Source organism: Ostrea edulis, chromosome 1 (genome assembly GCF_947568905.1).
Source record: "Ostrea edulis chromosome 1, xbOstEdul1.1, whole genome shotgun sequence".
Lineage (NCBI taxonomy): Eukaryota > Metazoa > Mollusca > Bivalvia > Ostreida > Ostreidae > Ostrea > Ostrea edulis.
Window position 1 is genome coordinate 19414847 of NC_079164.1, and position 10724 is coordinate 19425570.

The 10724-nt window shown below is 37.3% G+C and overlaps 1 protein-coding gene across 1 annotated transcript; it reads right to left on the bottom strand.

Moving 5' to 3' along the window:
• Positions 1-2745: 2745 nt before the first annotated feature.
• LOC125663587 (metabotropic glutamate receptor 3-like) lies at positions 2746-9836 on the bottom strand. Its single transcript, XM_048895858.2, has 5 exons — positions 9639-9836; positions 6323-7753; positions 4273-5545; positions 3959-4174; positions 2746-3544 (listed from the first exon to the last, which is right to left on the bottom strand). The coding sequence occupies exons 2-5, from the start codon at positions 7745-7747 to the stop codon at positions 3510-3512; spliced, it is 2949 nt and encodes a 982-aa protein (XP_048751815.2). The 5' UTR covers positions 7748-7753; positions 9639-9836; the 3' UTR covers positions 2746-3509.
• Positions 9837-10724: the final 888 nt, after the last annotated feature.

Here is a 10724-nt window from a genome sequence, read left to right on the forward strand (position 1 = left end):
TGTATGGGGATATGTTTGATTCCATTGTACATGTACGACTACCAATGCTACATATAGTGCATTGAAACCAACCAGTATTCAAATATTAAAGAGTTATGCTGACACATCGTTGAATATTTTCTCAGATTAATATCTATTGTGGCTCGCATTGATTTGGTAACATTCTTAAAAAAGATTATAACTTATCAGTTAGTTTCAAAAACGTTAATTTTCCATTCCTCCATGGAAATAACTAGAACAACATTTGAAAGTGAAAAATAAAACCATATCAAATATCTCACTTCATCGGATATTCAATCTAAAATGTAACGCTTAAACATATAAATTATTTTATTTAAATATTTCAAAAAATGGCCTTTTTGATTTAATGGTCTACGATGCTTGTGAGTCTTTTGACAATATCAAGGGTACACATTAACACACACACACCCTCTCCCCATGCATCTTTGAAACCAGTATTTCTTTCGCATAGCGAAAGGAAGAATAGAGTGAAAAATGAGTCTCTTTTTTTAAAGTAGAATAGAACTATCCACTGGATAAATTTTGATTCATACTGCAAATGTTAAATGTTTTTTGTTAACGATTATTAATTTCTTATATTTGGAACACGTTCGAGACGTATCGGTGTGTGGCGACTTGTGCCGTTGTTGTCCATAATTGTCCTTGAATCCACTTCCACTTGTGCTACATTCAGTGCCCTAGCTTACCCTAATATGCTTAGGCAAAGAACATAAGCTTAAGGAGGTATGCTACACCACAGAAATTTGATATGGATAAAAATTGAGGATATGTACAACAATATTTTGAAATTGAAAACTTTCAAATTTACTTTATTTAGTCAAACAAAATGTGTTTGTGAAACACAAATGCCTCCGATAATGGCCAATTCCGAAGATGGCCAAGGTCACAAGGACAAATATCTTGGTACCAGTAGAAAGATCTTGTCACAAGAAATGCTCATTTACAATACTAAAGCTCTAATATTTACCATTTAGAAGTTATGACCAATGCCAATTTTTTTAAAGTAGCTCAAATGTCAAGGTCAAAAGGTTTAGTACCAACGGAAAGGTCTTGTCACAAAGAATATTCATGTGAAATATCAAAGCTCTAGCACTTACTGTTCAAAAGTTATTAGCAAGGTTGAAGTTTTCAAAAAGTAGGTCAAACTCCAAGGTTAATGTCACAGGGTCCACAATGTTGATACCCACGGAAAGGTCTTGTCACAAGGAATACTCATGTGAAATATCAAAGCTCTAGCACTTACTGTTCAAACGTTATTAGCAAGTTTAATGTTTCAGACAGAATGACAGACAGGACAAAAACAATATGCCCCCCGATTGTCGATCTCGGGGGCATAAAAATGCAGTTTTAGTTAGTTGAAAGCAGTCTGAGAAAAATTTAAAACCCCTGCTGGACTCGAACATGCGGTCTACAGTTCAGCAGTCACAACTAGGCGAGAACTTTTTCTATAAATAGCCAAATATTACTGATATTTATATTTTCATCCACGTTTTAAAAGGTAGTCAGCCATTATGAAGATGTGGAGTACCTCCTTAAGGTATGCTATGCATAGCCATGATGAGGACAAAGATGACCTCTAGATGACCTCTAGGGTGTGTATGGCCATGTCGTATGTGGTGTGTGCTGACTGAGTTAATAACGTGAAACAAAGGCTTTAGGGAACTGATTGGTTCAGTACATCATAGTATACAGACATACCGCGTGTAAATATGTCTTGGATTGTATATGTAATCAGCGTCTTGCTTTCAGAGTTTCATTCAATACTGACATATAAAACAACAAATGCAAGTTCTACTACATTAGTATGCTTAAATATTGAATGACATTCAGCACTTATATGTACAAGAAATCTGGTAGCATACACCCCGTGCACAACATGTAGCCTACACCCCATGTAGCCTACACCCCATGCACAACATTAATTTTTCGTTGATATCTTTGAATACGATTGGTTTTATTCACTGACTGTATATGCATAAACTTATACAGATTACACGTACTTATTGGTCATATAAAGGTGACGATGAAACAAAGCGTGGTCCTGGTATTTGATCGTGGACACGCGGTAGTGTCAAACTTTGCCCCGATCGTCTATGCTTGGTCATTCTACCCACAATTATTTATACTACCAGTAAAATTAATTTTACTACCTGTGAAAATAATTTTACTACCAGTAAAAATAAAGCACTGGCCAAAGCTATACCCACACTTAATTATATTACCATAATCGTCGGAATTGTGTTGAGGTGTTTGATAGAACTAGAAAGTGCAGTCATGAGTGGACATATTTGTTTCCATATATTCCTGAATTAATGCTTTCTTCCGTAACCATATGCTTTCCTGTGAAGTATATCCTTAAATTGAGATAGTATGCAAAAACGAACATCAACCATCTATATTTCCGCTTCGGTAGCTGCACTCTCGTCACAACATAGCCTACACCCCGATCACAACATAGTATAGCCTACACCCCGCATGTTGGGGTATACTCGGTGCATCATCTTGCACAAATTAGCAGAAAAACTTCAAAATATTGCATAACAAAGTATGTGCTAGATATGAAGGTATCGTCGCTTTCCCCAATTACAGGGTTTATCTGACGTCATCGATTCGAAGGATCACACGAGATCGGCCTAAAACCTTCCTCAATGGACCTAAAGCTTTATGTGTAGACAGAGTTTGTCAATTACTGAAATTAGGCTCCCATTCACTAAACAAACGATATTTTTCATAAAATATTTTATTACATATAAATATATATATTTCACCTAGTATTGTCATATTGTACAAATCTGATAAGCAAAAAAAAAAAAAAAAAAAAAAATACCCTTATACATTCACGCACCTCAACAAAAGAAATGTTTTCATGTGACTCATCCATACAAATATATAGATATAGGCTTTGAAACCTGGCCAGCCTCACAGCCAATAACATACACTGGGTGGTAAGGAAAACAAACATTTATACAGCTCGCAAAGTTACTACTATCACACAGTTCAGTATTAACACACATTTATAAACAAATTTTGATAAAAGTTCTGTACAGAGAAGATGCATAAATACGTGTAATCTTTACCAATGAAAATAGACAATATATCAAAAGTGCGGGTCTTATAGAATTCCATACCTCAAAACACGAGATTCTTCATCAGAGACACAACTACAGGATAAATTTATTATGCAATGATATAGTTATAACCTAAGTGAAGAAAAATGAAGTCTTAAATCTAAGCCGCCAAATCAAAGATGGTAAAACGGAAGTACACATTAATATTTTGAGCCAATATTTCATGTACTTGGCTACATGGCAAGTTTTCGTTTTCAAATACCGCGTCCTTGTATTGAAAACCATCGGTATGTTCGAATGTTAAAGGGAATGTTCTTGTTCAGGTTTTGTCCATGAAGCCAATTTTCATGGATTGTATGGTAGTTCGCTAAACTGTCTTTATAAGCATTTTGCAGGACTTTAATTTTACTTCGTCCATCTTCAAAGAGCACCAAGTTCCCTTTGCGAGCGGGCTTCTGCAAGATAAAAAAAAAAAAAACCCGGAGTGATAAAAAAAAAAGTTGAATTTCAACTTTCAGAGTAATTTGATATGGCTGAAAAGTGGATGATATGTACAACAATATTTTGAAATTGAAAACTTTCAAATTTACTTTATTTAGTCAAAAAATGCAGTTTTAGTTGAAAGCAATCTGAGAAAAAAAATTAAAATCCCCTGCTGGACTCGAACCCGCGATCTACAGTTCAGCAGTGGACGTGCAACCTACGGAGCTACTCAGCTAGGCGATAATCTTTCAAATGAATAGACAAATATTGCTGATATTTATATTTTCATCCATGTTTTAAAAGGAAGTCAGCCATTATGACAATGTAGAGAACCTCCCTAACAACCTTGTCTATAAAGCATATATCTAATTGATGAGACTACGCACTTCTAAGTGTCCCTCCGCTCTCTGATCTGGTTTTCCTATAGGACCCTGCATATCCGGAATAGCCTATCTCTGATACTGGGCGCCTGCGTTCTGTCGGGTGTTTCCCTGTCAGGTCTCCAGTCACCCTTAAGACGCGACTGCTTCCCAGCTCACTTCGTTTGGTATACACCGGGGCGCTATGACCGCTGTACATACTACCTGGGTGTTTTAGGTGGTCTTAAAAAAATGGTAAGAGTTTTGCTGTATGTTCAAGCAGTGAAAATCATAACACTTACAATGAAACATCAAACATTAGTTCGAGTTTGTTAACTTACTTGGATCTCCGTTACCAATGACAACTGGATTGGAGTATTCTCCTGAATTAACATATACCATTGAACTTGGTCTGCTCTTGTAGCTAGGTGGCGCCATGATCACTGAGCCTGCGTAGTAGGTGTCTCGGTCATCTTCTAAATATATTCCCTCCACACCCATGTTGACAAGTTGTCGTACCTTGGGTAAAAATAGAGCGAACAGGCAAAGTGTTGCTGTTGCGAAAAGTCCAAAAGCAATGCAGGCATCGCCGTATTCGTTGGCATACGAATGGTCTCGATTCAATCCTCCAACCAGCCCCCAGGCAATCCAAACGGGTATAGAGAATCCGGCAGCAATTCCGATAAACACACTCTCCCTGTGATTTGTGATGATGCCATGGGCTTTCATTGCAACAATGGTTGTCATGAGAATAAGAAACATAATGTATAGCAGAGATAAAAGATGGTTTTCGAAGGGTGTTCTCACAAAATCTTGCATATCATTCCAACCTTTACTAGCTTGCCAAGTAAAATGATTGCAAATCCACTCTTCTCCGCCATGATTTGCAGTGACTTTGACAGCATATGGTGGAACCTGGATAAGCCACTGCACATCTATAACAACCTGGACGCCGACAGCAAATATAAACATTAGGAACTGATATATACCCTTGAGGTAGTTTGGCGATTCCATGTCCGCCAGGATAGATTCGGAGGATTTCGATGTTAATACAACCATAAGTTTGACTAACAGGACAGCAAAAAGAATGGAATAACAGAAGCCAACCCCAAACCTAGTTATACCACAGGTCACATCAGTGGGTATGATGATAAAGGCGAAAAGAGTAAGGTAGGACAGAAATATCCCTAACAACAACAACTGACCAAGCCACATTGTGCGCCACTGACGTCCAATACGTGTTCCAAGCAACTTGTAAAGGATGTATACTTCAAAGACAAGAACAGATAGAATCCCTAAACCCGCTAAAACACCAAGGGCGATAATCCATTTCTGTCCAATATCAAACCTTGTAGCGTACATATCTCTACTTGTGGAAGGTGCATATATCCCGGTCATTTCCTCGTCAATAGGGAATCTCAACACAACGTATTTCCCGCCCTCTGTCGGGTCCGTCGTTGTGGAAACTGTGACCCCGGATGTTGAAGAGGAGATTGTTGTAGTAGTTATAGGTACCTCATTGCATTCCAAGCAAGGATTGCTGGGACACTTCGATGAAAAGGCTGTCTGGGTTTTTTCTAAGGTTAGTCCTGAGCTAGTGTCGTATTTGGCAACCTACGAAAAATCAAAAATATTTCCTTTATGTTGTATCAATAAAGATATTCCGATACACATCATATTCAAAACAACACTTCCTTATTTTATAAAACGATAATTATTATGGTTAACATGTGTTGTAATAATATGCACGTGTGTAACTATGTAGAAACACAGCTATTATCTAAAGTTCCAAAATTTATTCAAGTCCGAATATCAACAAATTTTACAAAATGAATTTCACAATGTCAGTTTTTTTGTATATCTCAATTTAACAAAGATCAAACTATAAAATTTCACACAAAAAAAGTTAGACTTAATTTCACAAAGAATTTAGGTAGAATCCTACTCATGCACACTCACACATGTCTCAACTTTTGACAGATCCGCCTACTTGCATTTCAATTGACCAATGAAATAAATCTTCAGGGGAAAGCTCAATGACATTAATTTACGACAGTAAAATGAGTAAAAGATAAGCATAACCAAATCAAAGAAAATGCAATCCTCGGATCTTGTCTTGAATTTGATAGATTGTAAAAACAATTACCACTATGTATATAGTGAAACAGGAAAGAGGTGTCAACGTTAAGAATTGCGAACACGTGTGAAAATGCGCTCCCTCGAGATCAAACATGAAGTAAAACAACAAATTTTCAATTATGGATTTGTAAATGCTTAATCCAAATTTCCAAAAGTAAAGAAAATTCACAATTATGAAATCACGATTAATGATTTATCATGTATAAACCCTTTATCAAACACATGTGTACATGACAGTGTGCCAATACTTACGATAACAGACGACACCGGCAGTCCATCTGGTGCCTCATGCAAGTAAATATTTAGATTACTAAATGAATTGGATGCATCCCCTATCATTGTTCCACTGCTTTGAAAGTAAGGGATGCCAGCAGATTCATCTGTGACCTTTACTATTCCCGTGTAGATCTGCTGGCCGCGGTTGTTGGTGTTCAGGTAATTTGAGCACAGGTCGCCGGTGTTACAAACCGTCTTCGCACCATTTTTGATGCCTTGGATGACAGCTTTCACAGCAGCCAGAATGTACGGGACGTGTGGGCTTTTCTTATATATACCAACGATTGTCTTGTTTTGGCAGATATCGCCGACGCAATTCAGTTTTGTGCTCATGTATTCTTGAAACCATTTTTTGTTTTTGACGTTTTCTTTGAGTTTAAGGCTATCCAGGTGATTATAAAACAAAGCTACATCAGCGTTGAATGCATCTGGACTTTTTAGACTTGTTGCATATGCACTCACACCCAGGCCATTGACAACACTGGAGTCCCATGTCCCAAAGAACAACAGCTCTGAAAACGCATTTTGATTATGATCTTTAATCTTTTCGAGGATAACTCTTGCTAGAGTTTTTGAGGCTAAAACAACTACATGGCGAGCTGCCTTTTTTTGGGCTACTGCATTTGCCATAGTTACCAAATCTGCATCTGATGGCTCTGTAGATATACCCGCATGATATACAATGCAGATATTACGTTGTGCAGCCTCTTCTTTAAAGTGTGTGTACTCTACCATTCCAAATTCGTCGTTTGCATGAAGGACCTGCACATACTCTGCATTCAGTGAATTACGAATGAATGAACTTAAGGCTTTCATTTTAATAGCATTGCTGGGAACCGTCCGAAGGAAGAAGTCATAAGTTTCTCGTTTGTCCGACAACAGACTGGAGGAGGCTCCATAGCTCACTTGTGTTTTATTCATATCCTTCAAAAGTCGTGCAGACGACATGGCATTGTAGTCGTCCCCGGGCCCAATGTAAGCCAGGAGATTTCGTGGAGAAGGTGGGTTGACGTCATTCAGTTGAATCTTGCAGGTTTCGAAACTCAGAATGTCTTCCAAGGTTTGTTGGTAACGAGAGCAAGTGTCGAATGCCACTCCACCAACCGACACCCCGATATGATTGGAGCTGTAATTTTCGACAGCCCACAGGAATGCTTCCAAATTGATAATTTCTTCCTCTCGTATGGGGGCGCTGGCACATGCGTAAGCATCATTGACTCTCTCGTGGATGCCAAAAAGTCCACCTATATAGTAATGGCGGCTAGGGTCATTGTTAGTCGTCGGTATAAATGCTCTATTTGTGTATAGACAACTATCGCTTCCGGACACCGGACAAGTGCCCTGTGCACCCACATATCGATAGGTGACGGTCACAAAAAGCAGGATACATAAAGGCCTCATTCTTGCCTGGAATGAAACAAAAGATATTTTTGAAAAAAAGATTAGCTAAATGTTTAAATTCCTTCTAAAATATTTTCAATGCGTGAAATGATGGATGATCCAAAATATTGAAAAGTCCACATAGTTGTCTTAGGCGTTGCATAGGACAAATCATAAGAAAAGATCCGAATCCACTTATACCACCTTCATTTACTTTAAGTGCAGATTTTTTTTTTTAAAATATAACGTTAACTCCAATTCACATTCTCAAATCCAAAAAGCATGATTTTTTTTATCAATAAACAATAGAATAACAAAACTTTTGAATTTTTCTATCGTTGTTATATTTGGTAATAGTATGCATGGACAACCATTGTTGGGGAGAACAGGATACTGTCCAAAAGTACCAACCTGTGATACAATTTTAGTAACTATGAGAATACAACTATAGTATAATTAACAATGGTGTTTAATTATATACACGTAAATTAACCACACAAGAGAAGAAGAGCAAAACAAATTTGACTTATTTAACATAGATATCGGGATAATTTATTAAATTATTTTATTACAGTTTATACTTCCAGATCCTCAAACCAGGAAACTTGGATTACTAAAAAGACTATCATCTGTACAATACAGATTTGTCTGATTTACTTCTGCAGATTTCCACACACACACACACCCTTCCCCTAGCTGCAGAACATCTCTGATCTATCCCAATATTTTCCTCAGAGAGCTACAGTTCTGCAGCTAACACCCCCCCCCCCTCCAATAGAAATAAAAAATCTAAGTATTTTGCCCAAATCTCACTGGATCCGCCCCCTTATAACGTTAAATTATTCTTTCTGGTAACAGTCAATATTGGTTTTAAAAGTATGATTCCGTTACAAAAGTTGCATACATCTATTCATGAAGTAATCTAATAAGTCATTAGCATTCTAGGCCTATTCTAAACGAATTTGCTGACTGTCTTTTCTTCATAGTTTCTGTCAGAAGTGCTACTTGGGTATTGGAACCTCGACCCCCCCCCCCCTTCTCCCTCTATCACAGACTGTTCGACTACATTTTTTTGGTGGTTAAAACAAATAAACAGAAAATATAGTCCATGGAAGGCTATTGAAGGGAGATGGTACATAAAAAACGTGTGGATTCTGTGCTTCTCAAAAATAAAGTCTGACCTCAAACAACTGCAAAAGATACTGGGGCTTCCATAACAGAATTAGACACTAATATACACAACTATCGAAGGGCGTTACATTTAGGTACATATTTTGGAAATGGTGTATATGAACACTAATTTCTATCTATATTCCCATATTCTGTACAGCTATACCCACAATCATACACCTTCTTCAAATCAATCCCCGAGTCAACGAAGCAACTGCTGACGGTGATTAACAATTATTGATAACACGACTTTCACCGCACCTCTTCAAACTCCATACACACCACAGTAACTCATTCAGCGTGTCTGACTAAAGAATCATTTTAAAAAATCTTCAGCAATTATATTCAAGGTCAGATTTTGATATGAGATTTGTCTTGCAATTCGCTTTTTAAAATTTATCCCAACCCATCAGGTGCTTTTTGTGGGATTTTATGAAAACGTGTGACAGGGTGGTGCCCAGCATTGTTTACAAAGTTCCGTTTATGCATATTCTAATTCCATTAAATATCACAATTCGTTTATTATTCATGTTCTGAAAATTTGTAATGTAATTACAAAATGTTAATTAGTTATTAAAAACAACAGTTTGAGTATAATCGTACATGGACCCCAATCCCACTTACAACAAAACATTGGCATGCTGAAAAATTCTCATTCATTGGCACACATGTCTAGGGTTTGGTCCAATAATTGACATTAACGGAATTCATTAATATAAATTTCAATGGTGAATCAACTTACTTGTAGGTTTTGGGGTGAAGTCCTGTCCCCTTCCCGTGTCACTCTTTCCAAAATCCTGGAATATCCTAGTTTCCCCGACTTCTTGGTGGCAACAAGATTTAACCCAACCCAGACCGGCGTTCTAAAAATACCCACCCAATAAGTCTTTAGAAAACCAAACTAGTGTATTGTATTGAAATGCCTGTATACAGGTAAGCTAATGATAAGACGCCTCGGACTTTATCACGATTGAATAGTGATAAATCCCGAGGCTGCCGTCTGTTTCCCTTGAAATACTATGCTCAGTAGCGCGCGACTCGAAAAACCTGTCCGACCAGTTTTACGCAGAGCGGATAAAAATAGACTGGTTTGTATTCATTGACAATATCGATTTAATTTGCATATTTGTACAATGGTAAATACTGAACGATGAAAAGGGACATCCAATTTGTAGAGTTAAGAGAAAAAAATCTAGAATAACTAGTGGTACGAAAATATATAATTTTCCGAGAAGATTGTTTGATCTGAGGTCAGTGAAGAGCGACGGTATGTTACAGTTAAACTAAGCTATAAAAAGAAAACGCATTCATAATTTGAAACATTTTACGAGGAATAGCGATATGAACGTAAACGTTTTGATACAAAAACAAATTGATAATAATAAAATCAAATTTTAAAAAATCGAAAATTCAAACGAACAAGAGCCCATGGGCCACAACCCTCACCTGAATCATCTTGGCCCTGTTGTTCTCCATATTTTAAAAGATCTCTACCCCTATTTAAAATCCACCTGCACGACACTTGCTCACATATTTTTCCTATATTTGACGATACGTCGGCCAGGTAGTTTCTTCTTTTCACATGCTCGAACACACTTTTTGGAAACTTTTCTATGTTTGAGTCCTTGATTTTTTTTTTTTTTTAGATGTATCCTCCGTATAGCTAAGAAATTTTCCATGTTCATCCTCACACACAGCTAGATGAGAACAGTCCCCTTTTCGCAAATCCCGATGCTCTAGCCCACCACGTAATACAAAATGTAGTCCAAGGTACACTGTTGAATACAGAAGCGTTCGAGACATGTCTACACCTAGGACACTGCTGGAA

Excerpts from the sequence above, each read along its gene's own strand:
- LOC125663587 (XM_048895858.2), bottom strand. The coding sequence starts at position 7,747 with ATGAGGCCTTTATGTATCCTGCTTTTTGTGACCGTCACCTATCGATAT. Across the intron at positions 4,175-4,272 it reads CATTGGTAACGGAGATCCAA|ACCACCTAAAACACCCAGGT; the intron begins GTAAGTTAACAA and ends CATTTTTTTAAG. Across the intron at positions 3,545-3,958 it reads GAGCGGAGGGACACTTAGAA|AAGCCCGCTCGCAAAGGGAA; the intron begins GTGCGTAGTCTC and ends TTTATCTTGCAG.